The sequence below is a fragment of the Eretmochelys imbricata genome, chromosome 1 (genome assembly GCF_965152235.1).
Source record: "Eretmochelys imbricata isolate rEreImb1 chromosome 1, rEreImb1.hap1, whole genome shotgun sequence".
Classification (NCBI taxonomy): domain Eukaryota; kingdom Metazoa; phylum Chordata; order Testudines; family Cheloniidae; genus Eretmochelys; species Eretmochelys imbricata.
The window spans coordinates 361,888,245-361,908,656 of record NC_135572.1 but is presented as its reverse complement, the minus strand read 5'-3'; the positions used below and the strand labels follow the sequence as shown (position 1 = coordinate 361,908,656).

The 20,412-nt window shown below is 46.1% G+C and overlaps 1 protein-coding gene across 2 annotated transcripts in view; it reads left to right on the top strand.

Moving 5' to 3' along the window:
• The first annotated feature begins 3,541 nt into the window (after positions 1-3,541).
• GOLGB1 (golgin B1) overlaps positions 3,542-20,412 on the top strand; it is a 104,985-nt gene continuing 88,114 nt past the window's right edge. For both annotated transcript variants that reach the window (XM_077838146.1, XM_077838139.1), the window contains exons 1-4: positions 3,542-3,657; positions 14,900-14,996; positions 15,675-15,821; positions 16,335-16,490. In XM_077838146.1, coding sequence (XP_077694272.1) covers positions 14,907-14,996; positions 15,675-15,821; positions 16,335-16,490 — 393 coding nt within the window. In that variant the 5' untranslated portion in view covers positions 3,542-3,657; positions 14,900-14,906. The remainder of the gene's footprint in view (positions 3,658-14,899; positions 14,997-15,674; positions 15,822-16,334; positions 16,491-20,412) is intronic.

Sequence of the window (20,412 nt, the reverse complement as noted above, 5' to 3'; positions counted from 1 at the left end):
TGCGGCAGCCGGGTGCTGCGGAGACCCCCTTGCCGCTCACGGCAGCTTGGAGCTCTGGGAGCCACCAGAGGTGGTGGGGTATTCTGCAGCTCCTGACCACTGCAGACTGAAGTCACGGAGGTCACTGGAAGTCACGGATTCTGTGACCTCCATGACTAAATCGTAGCATTAGCTATAACGTTTTGTAAAAGAGCTTTAAAAGGATGATGTTGCAAGCTAGAAGTTGAGCATATGTAGTTCACTAATCTTATCACAATATTCCTTTTTTTAATCAAGTCATAGACATCTTACCACACAAGACAGTCTAGTAAATGATGCTGTGAAGTGTATTTTTATGAAGGGTGTATTGATCTCAAACATGAAGCAAAGCCCTTCTCTTTCTCTATCATGGAGGGACATCCATCTGTAACAAGCCAGTTTACTTTCTGAAGATCTGTACCATTTTTTTTTCAAAAAAGCCTTTTACCTTTTCAAAAATTACCTTTTTTGTGACATAGGTTTTTAATGCTATTAAGCACAAACATTCTTCCTTGAAAATTTCACCATCATAAAATCTCGTTTGATTCGTTCACTGCAAGAGACATGTATTTGGCATTTTGTAAATTGGAAAGCAGTACTGACAAACAATCTGCATCAATTACCTCCAATTTTCGCATTGCTGTGGAATCAGACAGGGGAACTTGCTTCACATGGGTCACGATGTTTTTTATCTCCAGCATTTCTAACATGCACTCCTTCACAAGCTCGGCATCCAGGAAAGGCTTTTTCTTTTTAGCTAATATCCACATTATCTGAAGAGAAGCAGCTTTTGCTTTTTCCTGTACAGTCACTGATGTTGTGAGAATCATAGAACTGGAAGGGACCTCAAGAGGTCATCTAGTTCAAACCCCTGCACTCCTGACAGGACTAAGTATTATCTAGACCATTCCTGACAGCTGTTTGTCTAACCTGCTCTTAAAAATCTCCAATGATGGAGAGTCCACAACCGTCCTAGGCAATTTATTCCAGTGCTTAACCACCCTGACAGTTAGGAAGTTTTTCCTAATGTCCAACCTAAACCTCCCTTGCTGCAATTTAAACGCATTGCTTCTTGTCCTATCCTCAGAGGTTAAGAAAAAACATTTTTCTTCCTCCTCCTTGTAACAACCTTTTACATATTTGAAAACTGTTATCATGTCCCCTCTGTCTTCTCTTTTCCAGACTAAACAAACCCACTTTTTTCAATCTTCCCTCATAGGTCATGTTTTCTAGACCTTTCATCATTTTTGTTGCTCGTGTCTGGACTTTCTCCAATTTGTCCACATCCTTCCTGAAATGTGGTGCCCAGAACTGGACACAATACTCCAGCTGGGGCCTAATCAGTGCAGAGTAGAGTGGAAGAATTACTTCTCGTGTCTTGCTTACAATACTCCTGCAAATACATCCCAGAAGGATGTTTGCTTTTTTTCCAACAGCGTTCCACTGTTGACTCATATTTAGCTTGTGGTCCATTATGACCCCTAGATCCCTTTCTGCAGTACTCCTTCCTAGGCAGTAATTTCCCATTTTGTATGTGTGCAACTGATTGTTCCTTCCTAAATGGAGTACTTTGCATTTATCCTTATTGAATTTCATCCTATTTACTTCAGACTATTTCTCCAGTTTGTCCAGATCATTTTGAATATTAATCCTATCTTCCAAAGCACTTGCAACCCCTCCCAGCTTGGTATTGTCCACAAACTTTATAAGTGTACTCTCTATGCCATTATCTAAATCATTGATGAAGATACTGAACACAACCAGACCCAGAACCGATCCTTGCGGGACCCCACTTGTTATGTCCTTCCAGCATTACTGTGAACCACTGATAACTACCTCTCTGGGAACAATTTTCCAACCAGTTTTGCACCCACCTTATAGAAGCTCCATCTAGGTTGTATTTCCTTGGTTTGTTTGTGAGAATCTAGGGTTGGCCTTTAAAAAATGGCACCAACCCCTGGGGCACTCCACTTGAAACCAGCTGCCAACTAGACATTGAGCCATTGATCACTACCCGAACTTGTATTATGGCACCCTTTCTTCGATTTCAGTCCTGGGTGCTGGGGCTTGGGCTGTTAGCCCCAGGCGATGAATTTAATTATAAACATTATTTTTTAAGGCAAGCTGGCAGGCCACCCATGAAGCCTTGGCAGGCCACATTTGGCCCAAGGGTTGTCCACTGAACATCACTGGCTTAATCTGCAGCAAGAAAGATTTATGTTCGCTACTAGGAAAATCTTTCTAACTATAAAGATAGTTAAGTACTGGAACAAGCTTCCTAGGGAGGTTGTGGAATCCATGTAATTGGAGTATTTTAGGAACAGATTGGACAGTTTTACTTGGTCCTGCCTCAGTGCAGGGGGCTGGACTTGATGACTTCTGAAGGTCCCTTCCAGTCCTACATTTCTGAGAATTTATGAAGGGAAACCCCCTGGTGACTCCCCTCCATTGAGCCTGCCCTTCACTAGCTGCCCCTCTAGCCTCCTCACTGATTCACTCTGTCCCTCCCTTTTTCCCCACTAATCCAACCCTATAGACCCCACAAGGTCCCCGCAGTCCCAAACCTTCCAATAGTAACAGTTTGTAGTGCTGTCTTTACTCTCTGGAAGATGTGCCAGGCTCTATGCACTGACTGGCTTTCAGCCTTATGTTGTTGTCTTTCCGGACCAAAGAAGACACTAACAACAGTATTACATCTTGTGAGTGTGTGTGGGTAAAAAGGCCAATGGACGAATGGCAGTCCTTTCCTAACTGAATGCATACGTAGCTCGATATTAAGGAAGGAATTAGTCTGTGCCCACTGAACCATCTGCTGTTTACGACTCAGCCTTTGTGCCTCAAGATCCATATGGTGATTCACCGCGAACCGAGTGACTGGACTGTTGACGGCGCTTGCCAGCATGACCCGCTGCTGCTGACTCCCAACAGCAAAGCTGCACTAGGTCAAGTTGTGCTTCAGTGTGCACTTGACGAGTCTGGGTGTTTTTCGGGCCCCCTGGCACTTGGCTACCGTCAGTTCACCCTGCAGCAACTCTGCTTTGGCCTTCTGGTGTCGTCCGGCCGCACCACGACGATCCCAGCAGCAGGCTGGTGTCCTGCGCCTGCGGTCCGCCCCTGCCAGCGGCTGGGCTCCAGAACCGGCTTGTTGGTAGCGTCACCTGCGCCGGGGTGCGGGGCGTGGCGGGCAAGGGTGGTAAGTGGCACTCAGCTCCGAGCCGATGGGAGACCTGTGGCAGGGCCCGGCCACACAGACCTCCCTCTCCCCGCGGCTGCAGCTTAGCACCTCCCGCGGCCAGGCCGACTGTCAGACCGAAGCAGCTATGTCTGCTGATTGGCTGTTGTGTTGTTATTGGGCGGATCCCCTCAATTCCTCTTGTGATTGGCGATTTCATGCCTTGTGTGACTGTAACCCTAGCAACGTCCCAAACTCCTCATTGTGATTGGCAGGTGGCTGTGTCCGTCGCTCCGCGCGGGTGACCGGCTAGTCCAATTCGGAGGCGGGAGGGGAGGTGAAGCCGGAAGTCGCTGTGGTGTGTTCCGGTGCTGATGTGGCCGGGGGCGGCGCTTGGCAGCTAAGGTCGGAACCGGGGGCGCTACCGGAGTTGGGTGAACGCGGGGGAGACCAGGCTCCCGGCGCAGGTGAGCGGGGGCTGGGCTCGGGGTAAGGGCGGGCGGGGTCCTGAGCAGAGAGTCAGACCTCAGGCGGGCCCCGAGGCCTGCACGGACCGCCAGTGAGAGGAGCCTGCCCCAGGCCCCCGCCGGCCGGCCGAGGGAGGAGGGGGGGGCTGTGCCCCGGGCCCCCGCCGCCGGGGCGGGGGGGGGGGGGGGTCTGCCCAATAGGAACCATTTCCCCAAGCAGCTTTGGGTCACTGCTGAAATAATGACCTTTGTTCCGTCTCTCCGTGTTTCCGGTTCTCTGAGCCTCCGCGGGGCGCTGCCTGATCCCGGGGCGCTGCTGCTTCTCGCTTCGCGGCAGGGAAGAGCCTGGAGGCCTGTAAAAAGGTAGCTGGAGAGGAGGAGCCGCGGGCTCACTGCTACCTAGGAGAAGAAACAGGCTTTCAGCGACACAAACTGACCGTCTGCAAGGGGGAAGGGAACTGAGTAGCAAGGAAAAGTGTTTGAACGGTGTGGGGGGAAAGAGTAGCAAAGTTTGGCATAGGTCATGAGGATTGAAAGGAAGAGCAAATGTAGGAAATTTTTTTGCTTTTATTGAAAAAAGCTAATCTAAACCCCACTTTTAAATCACACATTTTTTTTACTGTCACTGTGTAAACAATTGCTGTAGATGTTATAAAATCGTGAATGGGAAGGGAAGTGTTGAGTCACAAGTAGTCTATTAAACTGTGGTACCTGCTATGATAAAGTCTGAGAACCTTTGACCTCAGAGTTTAGAGAGAGATTTTCTAGCAGCCAAATTGCATTTTGAAATTACTATAATTCCAGTACAGTTGAATTTAATCTAAATAAAATCTCCTGCTGTGTTGTTCAGTTGAAGCTGCAAGTGCTCTAATTAGAAGCAATTCAGACAATTTAGTTCCAGAGGAAGAATTTTTTTGGGGTCTTTTCTGATCCTTCACCATTTGCTGCACTCACCAACCCCAGACACAGGGATCAGCTTTGCACCTATCATTTACAAGAATGTAGTTACCCTCTTCTCTCTCTCTCTCCCCTCCCCTCCCCCCAAAGTACATGCTGCCTTCCTTTGAAATGATAAAGCCTGAAATGTTGAACCCGGACAAAAGATGTGAGGCGATGCTGATAGGAAGAAGGAAGTAATATGAAAAACTCTTCTCAACAATCTAATCCTCAAAGGCATCTGCTCTCATATTGTTAAATCAGTTCTTAGCCTGAAATCCTACTGGATTCCACACAGCGCCCTGGAATCAGCTTTCAACATATCAAAGACTACCTATGGGCCTTGCAGGCTTATTGGGGACACCTAACCTTTGCCCATCATAAGAGGAGAATTTCAGCCAGTGGGACAAGTGCAGTTTCAATATTGAACCTAAGCTGGACTTTGTATTGAGGCAGGTCAAGGAAATCTGAGGGCTCCAGATAATGTAAGAGTTACCTTCCCATCACTTCTCATAGTCTTACCCAAAAAGAGCATGTTATTGACAGGGCAATCATGAGATCACATTGGCTAGGTAGATGGTGAGCTGCAACTACTGTTCAACCTTGACTTGATACTGCACAATATTTTGATTAGAAAAAAATAGAATGATAAAATTAACATGGCACACATTAAATGGATTAAAAACTGACTAACTGATAGGTCTCAAAATGTAATTGTAGATGGAGAATTATTATCAAGCAGGTGTGTTCTGAGTGGGGTCCCATGTGGATCGGTTCTTGGCCTTGTGCTTTTAAACATTTTTATCAGTGAGTTGGAAGAAAACATAAAATCATCTCTGATTAAAAGTTTGCAGATGACACAAATTAGGGGAGTGGTAAATAATGAAGAGGACTGATTCAACGCAATCTAGCTTGCTTGGAAAACTGGAAGTAAGCAAACAATATGCGTTTTAATACAGCTAAATGTAAATGTGTACGTCTAAGAACAGAATGGCAAAGAGTCCTGTGGCACCTTATAGATTTACACTTACACTTATAGACTAACAAATGTATAAGCTTATGCTCTAATACGTCTGTTAGTCTATAAGGTGCCACAGGACTCTTTGCTGCTTTTACAGATCCAGACTAACACGGCTAGTCCTCTGATATCTGATACAAGAACAGAATGTAGGCCACACTTACAGGATGGGGGACTCTCTCCTGGAAAGCAGTGGCTGAAAAACATTATGGTGTCATGGTGGATAATCAACTGAACATGACCTTCCACTGCAATGTTGTGGTCAGAAGGGCTAATGCAATCCTCAGATGCATAAACAGGAGACTCTTTAGTAGGAGTATAGAGCGGTTATTTTACCTCTGTATTTGGCACTGGCATAACTGCTGGAATGCTGTGTGCAGTTCTGGTGCCCACAATTCAAGAAGGATGTTGATATATAGGAGAGGGGTTAGAGAAGAGCCACAAAAATGTTTAAAGGGTTAGAAAACATGCCTTATAGTGATAGATTCAAAGAGCTCAATCTGCTTAGCTTAACAAAGAGAAGATTAAGGGGTAACTTGCTTATAGTCTGTAAGTGTCTACTTGGGCAACAAATATTTAATAATGGGTTCTTCAGTTTAGCAGAGAACGGTATAACACGATCCTATAGCTGGAAGTTGAAGCTAGACACACTGAGACTGGAAATAAGGTGTAAATTTTTAATGATGAAAGTAGTTAACCATTGGAACAATTTACCAAGAGTTGGAGTGGATTATCCATCACTGACAATTTAAAAATTATAATTGGATGTTTGTCTAAAACACATGCTCTAGCAAATATTTTGGGGAAGTTCTCTGGCCTGTGTTATGCAGGAAGTCTGACAAGATGATCACAATGGTCCCTTTTGGCCTTGGAATCTATGAATCTAAGAAACTGTAACTTGATTGTTTCACAGTTGCCTTATCTTCCTTCCTTCTCCTTCCTTCCTTCAGTCTGTTTATATCATCCACCTATTGTGTCTTGCCTTAAACCTAGATAATAAACTTAGTTTTTGTGCAAATCCTTCTACTTCACATCTGTGCAGCATCTTGCATATTGAGGCCTCTAGGTGCTTCTGTAACACCAATAATCTCAAGCAAAGGCCTAACTACTATGCATTTGAGATAAACTAGCACCTTGCCCTCCATTAAAAATATGCACCAAATCCAGTGCATGTGAGGGCATTGTATCTGAATTTCTTCCAGCTATCAATTTATTAAGCAATGATTGTTACTTTTTCTGTGAATCTAACTCAAAACTTACCCACCTCCTTAAGTTCTCAGTAACTTCCACTTTGAAAGTGTGTGTGAGAGTTCCTGTTCTCTCCATTCCCTTCTTCTATTTAACAGGTTAAATTAAAACACTACACTCTATTTTTGAAGCACTTGGGGGAGAAGAAGGTGATCAGGAACAGTCAACATGGATTCACCAAGGGCAAGTCATGCCTGACCAACCTGATTGCCTTCTATGATGAGATAACTAGCTCTGTGGATATTGGGAGAGCAGTGGACATGCTATATCTTGACTTTAGCAAAGCTTTTGATATAGTCTCCCACAGTATTCTTGCCAGCAACTTTAAAAAGTATGATTGGATTAATGGACTATAAGGTGGATAGAAACCTGGCTAGATCGTCAGGCTCAATGGGTAGTGATCAACGGCTCGATGTCTAGTTGGCAGCCGGTATTAAGTGGAGTGCCCCAGGGGTTGGTCCTGGAGCCGGTTTTGTTCAAAATCTTCATTAATAGATCTGGATGATGGGATGGATTCCACCAACTTGCTGAGGGTGCATGATACTAAGCTGCGGGGAGCGGAAGATAAGCTGGAGGGTAGGGATAGGGTTCAGAGTGATCTAGACAAATTGGAGGTTTGGACCAAAAGAAATCTGATGAGGTTCAACAAGGACAAGTGCAGAGTCCTGCACCTAGGACAGAAGAATCCCATGCACTGCTACAGGCTGGGGACCAACTGGCTAAGCGGCAGTTCTGCAGAAAAGGACCTGGGGATTACAGTGGGTTAGAAGCTGGATGTGTGCCCTTGTTGCCAAGAAGGCTAACAACATATTGGGCTGCATTAGCAGGAGCGCTGCCAGCAGATCAAGGGAAGTGATTATTCCCCTCTATTTGGCACTGGTGAGGCCACATCTGGAGTATTGTGTCCAGTTTTGGGGCCCCCCACTACAGAAAGGATGTGGACAAATTGGAGAGAGTCTAGCGGAGGGCAACAAAAATGATTTGGGGTCTGGGGCACATGACTTATGAGGAGAGGCTGAGGGAACTGGGCTTATTTAGTCTGCAGAAGAGAAGAGTGTATGTGTGGGGATTTGATAGCAGCCTTCCACTACCTGAGGGGGGGTTCCAAAGAGGATGGAGCTTGGCTGTTCTCAGTGGTGGCAGAGGACAGAACAAGAAGCAATGGGCTCAAGTTGCAGCGGGAGAGGTCTAGGTTGGGTATTAGGAAAAACTATTGCACTACGAGGGTGGTGAAGGACTGGAATGGATTACCTAAGGAGGTGGTGGAATCTCCATCCTTAGAGGTTTTTAAGGCCCAGCTTGAGAAAGCCCTGGCTGGGATGATTTAGTTGGGGTTGGTCCTGCTTTAAGCAGGGGTTTGGACTAGATGACCTCCTGAGGTCTCTTCCAACCCTAATCTTCTATGATTCTATTCTACTGGCATACCAAAGGTGTTCTATCATCTCAAGTATTTCCTTTCCTTTCAAATATGGTACCTAAATGCTTCCTCCCACCCTCCATATTGCTCTCCAGTATCTCAGTTCTCTGCTTGCTAAATCCTTCCAGAACCACAGACATTCTCAAAGCAGCTTAATTCTATTTTGTAAAAAAAGTTCTCATAGATATTAAGGTCAGAAGGGACCATTATGATCATTTAGTCTGACCTCCTGCACAATGCAGGCCACAGAATCTTACCCACCCACTCCTGCAATAAACCTCTCACTTATGTCTGAGCTATTGAAGTCCTCAAATCGTGGTTTAAAGAGAATCCTCCAGCAAGTGACCCATGCCCCATGTTACAGAGGAAGGTGAAAACCCCCCAGGGCCTCTTCCAATCTGCCCCAGAGGAAAATTCCCTCCGTACCACAAATATGGCGATCAGCTGAACCCTGAGCATGTGGGCAAGATTCACCAGCCATGAGATTTCTCTTGGTTTGTGGTTTCCAAGTTATCACAGTCATGAAACAAGAATATCAGTCTTCTGTCAAAGAGATTTAATAGCAGGTAATGCAGCTATCTGATAACACTCATGTTTTGGCCACAGCATTGCACTGGGAACTCATGTTCAGCTGATTATTCACCAGGACCCCCAAATCTTTTTCAGAGTTACTGATTCCCAGGTTAGAGTCCCTCATTCTGTAAGTATAGCCTACATTCTTTTTTCCTAGATGAATACATTTACTTTTGGCTGTTATTAAAACTTACATTGTTTACCAAGTGATCTGCACTGGTCTGTATCAGCAACCTGTCCTCTTCTTTATTTACCACTCCATCAATCTTTGTGTCCTCTGCAAACTTTATCAGTGATGACTTTGTTTTCTTCCAGGTCACTGATCGAAATGTTAAATAGTGAAGGGCAGAGCCCTTCTAAGCATTTTAGTGCCCAGGGCGAGCAAGCATATTTGCACCCCCTGCCATGTTTTCATCATTTTCCCACCTCCGAGCCTTTGCGTCTTGGGCGACTGTCCTACTCACCCTGCCCTGGTTACGGCTCTGGTGTAGGGCCAAGAATCAATCCATGTGGGACCACACTAGAAACACACTCTCTCATTGATGATTCCCCATTTACAGTTACATTTGGGGACATGTCAGCCAATCTGTAATATGTATAATATAAGACATGTTAATTTTGTATGGTTTTAGTTTCTTCATAGAAATATGAAGCAGTACCATGTCAGTCTTACTGAAGTCTAAGTGTTATATCAACACTCTACCTTTTATCAACCAAACTTGTAATCTCATAGAAAAAAACTCAAGTTTGACAGCATCTATTTTCCATAAACCTGTGATGATTGGCATTAATTATATAACACTCCTTTAATTCTTATGTAATCGAGTCTTGTATTAGCTGTTCCATTATTTTGTCTGGGATTGATGTCCGGCTTACAGACATATAATCAATCACTCAGGTCATCCTGTTTAGCCTCTTTAACTATTGGAGCATCTCTAGTTTTCTTCCAGTCTTCTAAAACTTCCCCTGCGTTCCAAGTGTTATTGAAAATATAGCACCTCGGCCAGCTTTTTAAAAATTCTTGGATGCTAGTTATCTGGACCTGCAGATCTAAAAATGTCTAGCTTTAGTAGCTGCTGTTTAACATCTTCCCAAGTTATTATTGGAATAGAAAGTGTTTCTGCATCATATATGATTACATATTTTTCCGCAGATACCAAGCAGAAATATATATTGAACACTTGTGCCTTTTTTGCAGTACTATTGACAATGTTACCTGTGATGGGTGCCACCTGGAACTGGGGTACCACTGAGCCCCCCGACCCACCAGCCTGGGGTCCCTCTCACCCTGCGCTGCTGTGATAAATTGCCACGTTCTCCAAGCTTGCTCTTTCACTAGCATTCACACAGGTAGGGGACACACCCAGCTGCTGTACTTACAGGCTGCTGTGATCAGCTCTGCATGGGGCTAAGGAATTGCCCAGCTGCTCAAGAGCACACCCCCTTCTGGGGTGTAAACCTAAAATTATACTGTCTTGCACTGCACAGAGATATGTACAGCATAAGCTCATGAAATTTGCCCTCTCCCTCAATGTGGAGAGGGCATATACAACAGCTTTTTGTCCCAAGTTATGACTCCCACACACTGGTTTGTGATAAAACAAAAAAATTAACTACAAAAGATAGATTTTAAGTGATTATAAGGAATAGCAGATAGTAGCAGATTACCTTGCAAATAAACAAAAATGCAATCTAAGCTTAATATACTAAAGAGTTTGGATATAAGTAGCAAAGTCTCACCCTAATTGTTGATTCAAGCAGGCTGCAGGCTCTTAAGAGGCAAGCAAGTTCAGCTTGCAGCTTAAAAACCTCAGGTGTTCCTTTCACAGGCTAAAATTTCCTTTTAACCTGGGTCCAGCACTCCCCGCCCCCCCGTCCAGTCCAGTCCAGTCCTTGTTCCTCAGATGTTTTCAAGAGTCTCCTTTGGACGGGGAGGCAGTGAAGAACCACGATGATGTCACTGCCTGCCTTAAATAGCGTTTGCTTATGGCGGGAACCCTTTGTCTCCAAGCTTGGTTCCCACACCTTTCAGTGGAAAAACACTGGTATTCCAAGTACTGGAGTCCAGTACCAGGTGATCTGTAGTCTCATAGCAGCCATGACTTGGAGGTTGTTTGTAGCATCCTCAGGAAGGCTCCCCGGTGGGAGATTAGCTTCTTCTAAGACAGGTTTCAGAGTAGCAGCCGTGTTAGTCTGTATCCCCAAAAAGAAAAGGAGTATTTGTGGCACCTTAGAAACTAATAAATTTATTTGAGCATAAGCTTTCGTGAGCTACAGCTCACTTCATCGGATGTAGCTCACGAAAGCTTATGCTGAAATAAATTTGTTAGTCTCTAAGGTGCCACACGTACTTCTTTTCTTCTTCTAAGACTTATTGTTCTCCCTAATGGTCCATTGACTTGAATGGGCCCTTCCCAGCCAGCTATCTAGACTGACAGGCTTTTGCCTAGTGGGCGTTGCCCTGGAGTAACTACATGAAATACAGATACACAGTCAGCATTCCTAACTTCAGATACAAAAATGGTACATGCATACAAATAGGATAATAATATTCAGTAAATCATAACCTTTTCAATGATATCTCACATGACCTATCCTGTATAAAATACATCATAGTTATGCCATAATCATATAATAATATTTCTATGAAGAATATGGGATGCACTGTCACTGCAATTTTCATCTAGTAATGAACCAATTCCATTGTTAGGGTTCATTGATAAAAATGAATTGCTGCACTGAGTAGAATTTGCTGAGTGTTTGTCAGGGGAAAAATAGTCCAGTGAAAGGAGTGTTCAGTTTGAACAATGTTTGGAGTGAAGAAAAATGTTTGGTCCCATTGGATTTAGGTCTTAAGTTACTTAAGCACGTCTGAAAATTTTATCCCATGTTAAAATCCTCCAGTCCAAGACACATGCCTTTATCGCTGACTAAGAAGCTGGCAGTAGTGACACCATAAGAATTTTTTTTAAATTTACTTTGTCTTTTGTATATTTCAACCCCCTAAAAGTGTCCCTTTTATTTCTTTTGAAAATATGGTCACTTTACTCAGTAAGTATTTCCAGAACTGCATTATCAGGCCTCTTGATACAGTAATAATGTGACAATAATAAGAAACCATGTGAGTTGCTCCTTTCCTTCACCCCTACATTAACAGAAGACTTTAGGTGATAGAAATGTTTCCTCTTTGCAGTGGCCATCTGTTTCTGTGGCACGGTTATCTACTTTGAAGGTATGGATCTAAATTAATGGTTGACATAAATGTTGACATTGACTTGATTATACCAGTGGAGAATTTGGCCAATGATCTCAAAGGAATGCTTCTCTTATATGTGCTCTCTGCCACAGAGTGCAGCAGAGAACTCTAAAATCTGCCATCCTGGAAGATGATCAGTTTAAACAACAAGAAATACCTCATCATCCACAAGAATCTCTCAAATGAATGTTGTTCATTATAATAAAGTACCCAGAAGTATGCTGAGCAGTTTACGGTAAACCTAGGGAGAGACTGCCCTTGCGCCTGCCCCAAACAACTGATAGTCTAAATGTAAACTGGGATAAAGCAAGTGAGGAGCCTACCAGTGGGAAGAGGAGGACGGGTATTATACCAACATAATTATACTGTGACTCAGGGCTGGTCTGTGCTGAAAACATACATCAACATAGCTCTGCTCTTAGGGGTGTGAAATCCACACTCATAAGAGACATAGCTATGCTGACATAACCCCCAGTGTAGAGAGCGTTAGGTTAATAGAAGAATTCTTCTGTCATCCTAACTACTGCCTTTTGGGGAGGTGGAGAACCCTTCCCATCACTATAGTGAGTGTCTACACTGAATCATAGAATCATAGAATATCAGGGTTGGAAGGGACCCCAGAAGGTCATCTAGTCCAACCCCCTGCTCGAAGCAGGACCAGTTCCCAGTTAAATCATCCCAGCCAGGGCTTTGTCAAGCCTGACCTTAAAAACCTCTAAGGAAGGAGATTCTACAGTGCTGAAGAGTTCTGAAGTGCTACAGTGGTGCAGTGCAGCATTTTAAGTGTAGACATAACCTTAATTTAGGCACGTTTTAGTTAAATATTCATTCATTCATACTGGTTAAGGCACTAGACTGAGGTTCTGGAAATCTAAGTTCAGTTCCTGGCTCAGCTGCAAACTCCCTATGTGACCTTGGGCAAGGCACTTGGTCCCTGTGTCTCAGTTCTTCATATGTTACATGGGAATAACAGATACTTCCTTTGTTCCACCATTTGTCTACTTTGCCTTTTTAGATTGAAAGCTATTTGGGGTTAATTATTGGCTTTGCTATGTGTTTGCATTGCACTTAGTGCCACAGGGCCCTGATCTTTGTTGGGACATCTAGGTACATTTTTTTTATTACTGAAAAAGATCAAGAGTAAGTGACTATTGTGAATATTACGGACTCACTTGTAGGTGTCACAGAAGTACTGAGATTTCAGGAAGAATTTAAATATATTTTAAAAGTGAACTCAAAAGACTTTAAATTTGCCTAGACCTGAGTTCGATCCCAGGTCTTTGTGTTTGTAGCACCCAAATATATGCCCTACCATAATGTTTCTCCTGTTACAGTGGATGCCTAATGAAGCAGTCTCAACCTTATCCATACTGCAGCCACCACTTCCTGGGGCTCCCCTCAGTTTAGCAGTATGGGAAGAGCAAGGGGGTTGTGACCCCATAATGCCTGTTTGTAATCTGGAGAGGAGAGAGGAGGTGGGTGGGAACTGGGGAGGGGAGTAAGTTGGGGCTTGCAGGGCTGCTATGGGCCTCTCCCCCGGCTCCAGAGCTCCTGTGCTGCCTGCCGGCAGGGGGGAGAGAGGGCCCCTTCTCCCGAAGCTCCCGTGCTGCCTGCCAGCAGGGAGAGGGTTGGGGGGAATCCTCTGGCCCCAGCCCCGGGGCAGCCTGCCTTTACCCCAAACTCCTCATCCCTGGCCCCACCCCAGATCCTGCGCCCCCAGCCAGAGTCTTCCTCTCTCTCCCACATCCCAACCCTCTGCCCCAGCCCTGAGCCCCCTCCTGCACGTTGAACCCCTCATCCCCGGCCCTCACCCCCGCGGCCCTCATCCCCACCCTATGCCCCAGCCCTGAGCACCTCCCCCTGCACACTGAACCCCTCATCCCAACCCTCTGCCCCAGCCCTGAGCACCTCCCCCGCACCCCAAACCTGTCATCCACAGCTCCACCCTAGAGCCCTCACCCCTGCGCTCCACCCTCTGCCCTACTCTGGGCCACCTCTCAATGCGCCAAACCTTCAGCCCCACCCCATGTGGCTCTCACATTGAAGGTTTTTGCCAAAGTGGCCCCCACCTCACACATAGTGAGGAACGCCGGCCTAACGTGCCCTGTAACCAAAGCATGATGCACATGACATTTTTCCTATTCAAAGACAGATGGTTGCAAGGTCTGGATATTCTATAGGCTAGAAGAGTGAAGCACGGTCATTTCGCCACTCTGAGAATAGGGATACTAACCCGTTCCTACTGGAGGCGTCCGTGTAAAGATCAGAGCACTGCGGTAATGTTTTCTCAACAACTTCAGTCACTAAATGCGTATGCTGCTATATTAGTGCTAGGTGGAAGTTTTTGCAGGGTATATGGCTTCGTTCCTGTAGGTCACAAGCCTGGAGGTCGTGAATGTGTGGATCACTGTAGCCAGCGTCTAGCAGTGCTGCAGCTGAAGCACTTGTGGTATGGGCATACTCTGCACTTCTTTAGTCTCTCCTGTAAGTCAGGTTTTTCAGATATTGCATCATTCTTGTAGTTCATTTTTTGTCTCACTTATACATTGGAAAGAATACCTCCCTACTTCTACTCTGTATTCCCCTGCTTATACAGCCAGGGTCTGAATTACCCGTCTTAGCCACAGCATAAAAGTTATTTACTTCTTGGGGTTTCCTTTGGCATCTGCTTTATCAGTAGGGAAGAAATGTTCGTTGTTGCATGGTACTGGAGATCAGTAGGGAGATGCACTTCCTTTCCCTCGCTCTTTTGCCCCTTACCTAAAGTCTTTCTTTTTATGTTGTTTTGCTGCAGGCCTGAGATGCTGAGCCGCTTATCAGGGTTAGCAAACACTGTTCTGCAGGAGCTGTCGGGGGATGGAAGTGATGCACAAGTTGAGTCCTCTGCCACTGTGAGTATGCTCTCTCATTCCAGAACTATCATTGTTGCTGCTCAGAGCTGGTTCAGGGTGTCCGAGGCACTAGAGTGTTGTGAATAACTGTCTCCTGATTCCTGTCACCTTGCACCTCACCCAACTTGTGGCCCTCACCTCTGCCACTCGCTTTGCATTTATGGCATCTTCCTTTCAGTCAGTGCTGCTGCAGTGCAGAACCGTATGATCTCTTCAGCCTATGAGATCAACTTGAGAGCTGGGAAAGGAGCTAGAGTTGAAGTGAGCTAGGGGTTTCTGGAAGAGTTTTGGAGAGCTGACCATCCTCCATAAGAGGAATGGGACTACTGAATCACATGGGGACCTGCTCTCATGTTGCACTCTGGCTGTAGGGGCAGTGGATGGCATAGGGAGCAGTGGTATCTCTGCTGTGTAAAGTCTTTCAAGTTTGCTGATGTCCTGTTACAGCAGAGATGCTCCTTTTAATATTCTTCGAGAGTATCTGGAACTTTCCTCCTGATTTCAGCTGGCGAAGTCTAATTCATTAGACTAAGTGGAAAGTTTGTGAGGAGCTGCATTTAGGCTAGGCTGTAACACATAAAAACAGAGTTGCGGGTCTCCCTCTGGGCACTATGCTGTGGTCTTGGAATTAGTTTTAGTGAGGTACTTTTTCCAGAGTGTCTGTTTGACCTTCTCTAGGTGTCGGAGCCAGGAATGGAGAGCAGGGAGGAGATGCCCAAGGGTATACTGGAGCGTCTGGCCCACACAGAGCAGCTGACTGTCCAGCTGAAGGATTTGGTCCGAGAGAAGGATGCCCAGCTCCAGCAGAAAGAAGTTGAACTCAAGGTACCATTCCTTCCACAAGTGGTCTGGGAGTAAGGCTGAAGGTATGTCTACACTGCAATTTGACATCCGGGTCTGGCCCGTACCAGCTGACTTGGACTCAGGGGCTTGGGCTAAGGGGCTAGTTAATTACAGTGTGGACATTTGGGCTCTGGCTGGAGCCTGGGCTCTGGGACACTTCCACGTTGCAGGGTCCTAGAGCCTGGGCTCCACTGGAAGCCCAAATGTCTACACCGCAATTAACCAGCCCCTTAGCCTGAGCCCTGTGAGCTGGAGTCAGCTGGCACGGGCCAAAAAGGCGTTAAATTGCAATGTAGACATACCCTGAGATGCTGCTACTACTGTTTTCTGTGGAGTTCAGTCTCTGGCTTCTTTGGGGTCTCCTTTCTGATGTGGAGACACTTAAATCTGTTTGACATTCCTAACACTGCAAGCTGGCGGCCTCAGGGCAAATTAATTTCCTGTGGATGGTGCAATAGAACCTTGAGTACAGTCTTTGCATCTTTTCTTCCACAGGAGGAGAGGGAGGCTGCAGATGCTAAGTTGAAGAAGCTGAAGCTGCAGGCCAAAGCCAAGCTGGCAGCTCTGAATAAACGCATTGAGGAGCTGACAGAGCAGGGGTCAGTGTTGCCTGCAAAAAGCCTGCCAGAAGAGCAGCTGCATCACAGGAAGGTGGGAAAGATATGGCTTTAGGAAAAGCTCTAGCATGTACTGAGAATCTGGGTGCTAAGAGATGTTGGAATACGCCAATGAGCTGCTAGGTTCCCTTTCCTCTCGGGGTAGGTTCCTGTGATTGTAGTATTCTTGCTTTTGGAGAGCAATTAAGTTCCTGATGTCTCCTGCTATTCATGATCCACTTTTTAAATGACCTCTTTTCTCTCTGAATACCCTGACCCTAGAGGCACAGTGCCTGCTATTAGAAACACTCCAACAGGAATATGGCTACTCTGTGGGAGCCAGAGTCTGGCCTGCTTCTTCATAGTGTGGATGCCCTCAGAGGGTTAGCTGTGATCTCTGCAAGCCACTTACCTGCCTGCTTCTCTTTGCATGCCTTATGTGCGCCCTATTGCTATTTCTGCATGAATTGCCTATTCTTCTGGACAAAAAACCTTATATCTTTCATCTGAACTGTAGGTTTCCATCAAATAGGAACAGAGGAAGCATGGTTGACAGAGATGCAAGAGCAAGGGGACATCAATGAAATTGAAAGGCAATACATTTAAACTGATTAGAAGTATTTTTTTACTAGCTCATATTTAGCTTATGGAACTCGTTGCCACAAGATTGAGGCCAAATGTTTAAGATTAATAAAGGATTATAGATATGTGTACAAGAATATCCACAGTTACATTAGACTGGATAAAAAATAGAGATAAATTAGCCAACCCCTAGCTGACAGGGGTTAGGTAGAAACTCCACAAAGGCCGATGTGTTTTTTCATATCTCATTGTGGGAAATTCAACATAGAATATCAGGGTTGGAAGGGACCTCAGGAGGTCATCTAGTCCAACCCCCTGCTCAAAGCAGGACCAATCCCTAATTAAATCATCCCAGCCAGGGCTTTGTCAAGCCTGACCTTAAAAACTTCTAAGGAAGGAGATTCCATCACCTCCCTAGGTAACGCATTCCAGTGTTTCACCACCCTCCTAGTGAAAAAGTTTTTCCTAATATCCAACCTAAATCTCCCCCACTGCAACTTGAGACCATTACTCCTTGTTCTGTCACCTGCTACCACTGAGATCAGTCTAGAGCCATCCTCTTTGGAACCCCCTTTCAGGTAGTTGAAAGCAGCTATCAAATCCCCCCTCATTCTTCTCTTCTGTAGACTACACATCCCCAGTTCCCTCAGCCTCTCCTCATAAGTCATGTGTTCCAGACCCCTAATCATTTTTGTTGCCCTCCGCTGGACTCTTTCCAATTTTTCAACATCCTTCTTGTAGTGTGGGGCCCCAAACTGGACACAGTACTCCAGATGAGGCCTCACCAATGTTGAATAGAGGGGAACGATCACGTCCCTCGATCTGCTGGCAATGCCCCTATGTATTCATCCCAAAATGCCATTGGCCTTCTTGGCAACAAGGGCACACTGACTCATATCCAGCTTCTCGTCCACTGTAACCCATAGGTCCTTTTCTGCAGAACTGCTGCCGAGCCATTCAGTCCCTAGTTTGTAGCGGTGCATGGGATTCTTCCGTCCTAAGTGCAGGACTCTGCACTTGTCCTTGTTGAGCCTCAACATATTTCTTTTGGCCCAATCCTCCAATTTGTCTAGGTCCCTCTGTATCCTATCTCTACCTTTCGGCATATCTACCTTTCCTCCCAGTTTAGTGTCATCTGCAAACTTGCTGAGGGTGCAATCCACATCATCCTCCAGATCATTTATGAAGATATTAAACAAAAACATGTAAGCATCATAGTTTCAGGGGTGGAAGACAGTAATTTTTCTTGGTAGAACCCAGATGTCAGCCAGTAATTTGAGAGTGCTTCCTGTTTTGAGATAACTATACCTTGATCTAAATAGGTTCTGAGGTCATAGGTACAGGAGTTTTAGCCCACAATATAGCTATTGTTATTGCTGAGTTAATAGTTTTTATACTTATGTGATCACCGTCTTGTCGCTGATCCAGGTTGCTTACTTGTGGGAGCATTCTCTGTCCCACCCCCGGTCTCCCCAGTACCAACACTGGTCTCCATGCCACCAGTACCATACTAGGCACCAGTCACCATTATCCGTGGTCTCGAAGCAGACCCAAGTATCCACAGCCCCTCCGTGGACTTCGGAAGGCAGTTCCTGTGGTACTGAGGGAAGGTTTAACCCCTCATCTAGAACCCAATGGCATAACTGGCATACTGGGCTGCATTAGTGAGAACATTGCCAGCAGATCGAGGGAAGTGATTATTCCCCTCTATTTGGCACTGGTGAGGCCACATCTGGAGTATTGCGTCCAGTTTTGGGCCCCACACTACAGAAAGGATGTGGACAAATTGGAGAGAGCGGAGGGCAACAAAAATGATCAGGGGGCTGGGGCACATGACTTACAAGGAGAGGCTGAGGGAACTGGGCTTATTTAGTCTGCAGAAGAGTAGAGTGTGTGTGGAGGGGATTTAATAGCAGCTTTCAACTACCTGAAGGGGGGGTTCCAAAGAGGATGGAGCTCAGCTGTTCTCAGTGGTGGCAGATGACAGAACAAGAAGCAATGGTCTCAAGTTGCAGTGGGGGAGGTCTAGGTTGGGTATTAGGAAAAGCTATTTCACTAGGAGGGTGGTGAGACACTGGAATGGGTTATCTAGGGAGGTAGTGGAATCTCCTTCCTTAGAGGTTTTTAAGGCCTGGCTTGACAAAGCCCTGGCTGGGATGATTTAGTTGGTGTTGGCCCTGCTTTTAGCAGGGGATTGGACTAGATGACCTCCTGAGGTCTCTTCCAACCCTAATCTTGTATGAATCTATGACTGGGTGACCGAGACCGCAGCACCAGCGCAGTGGCAGCCAGGTCAATGGCCTGTGCAGTGGCCTTGTTGGAACGCCTGGGGAGTTCTGGTCATGGCTATGCAGCCATTGCTCCACTTGTTGGCCTCTGCCTTGGAGCAGCAGCTGCAGGCACCAATGGCACTGGGCTCGGTATAGGAAGAATGCCCAGAGACCGAGGCTGAAGAGGTTGTGACCACTCCTAAGACACCCTCCCCTGTGGAGGAGGAGGACCAGGGCCTGCCACCTGCAGTGCAGTGCAGTCCTCGTCTTCGTCCCCAGACTAGGCGGTTGCAGGTCCCTCTAGGGCCAGTCTGCTGGATGACTTTAAGGACCACTGGGCCCTGCTTCGTTCGGCGGCCAAGAACTTGGGCCTGGAAGTGGAGGGGATGGCTGAGCCAACAGACACCGTATTCAATGCCCTTTCAGCCTCTACCCCGACACGCTACCGGGTGCATGACGGGGTCCTCAAAATTGCCAAGTCCACCTGGCAAATCTCTTACTCCATCCCTCCCACCTCAAAACAGGCCGAAAAGAAATACTTTGTACCAGCCAAAAGTTTTGATAATCTGTACACCCACCCTCGCCCCCAGCTCACTGGTGGTCTTGGTGGCCAACAGAAAGGAAAAGCAGGGTCAATCCAGCTCGACCCCGAAAAATAAAGAGGCCAAATGACTGGACTTGTTTGGGAGAAAAATTTATTCCACCGCCAGTTTACAGTTTTGGGTGGCAAATCACTAGGCCCTCTTGGGCTGTTACAACTTTATGGGACTCCTTCCATAAGTTTAAGGAGTCCCTTCTGCAGGACTCGGCCCAAGAGTTTGATACTCTGGTGCAGGAAGGCACTTCGATGACCCGGTGCTCCCTGCAAATGGCGTGGGATGTGGCGGACTCTACAGCCAAGGTGGTAGTATCCGCAGTGGTGATGAGGCGCAGCTCCTGGCTTCAAACCACCAGACTCTCCCAGGAGATGCAGACCTCCATCCAAGACCTCCCATTTGATGGGAATGGTCTGTTCTCTGACCAAACAGCTGCGAGGCTGCATTGGCTGAAGGACACTTCAATTCTGAAGCACTTAGGGGAGAGGAAAGTGATCAGGAACAGTCAGCATGGATTCACCAAGGGCAA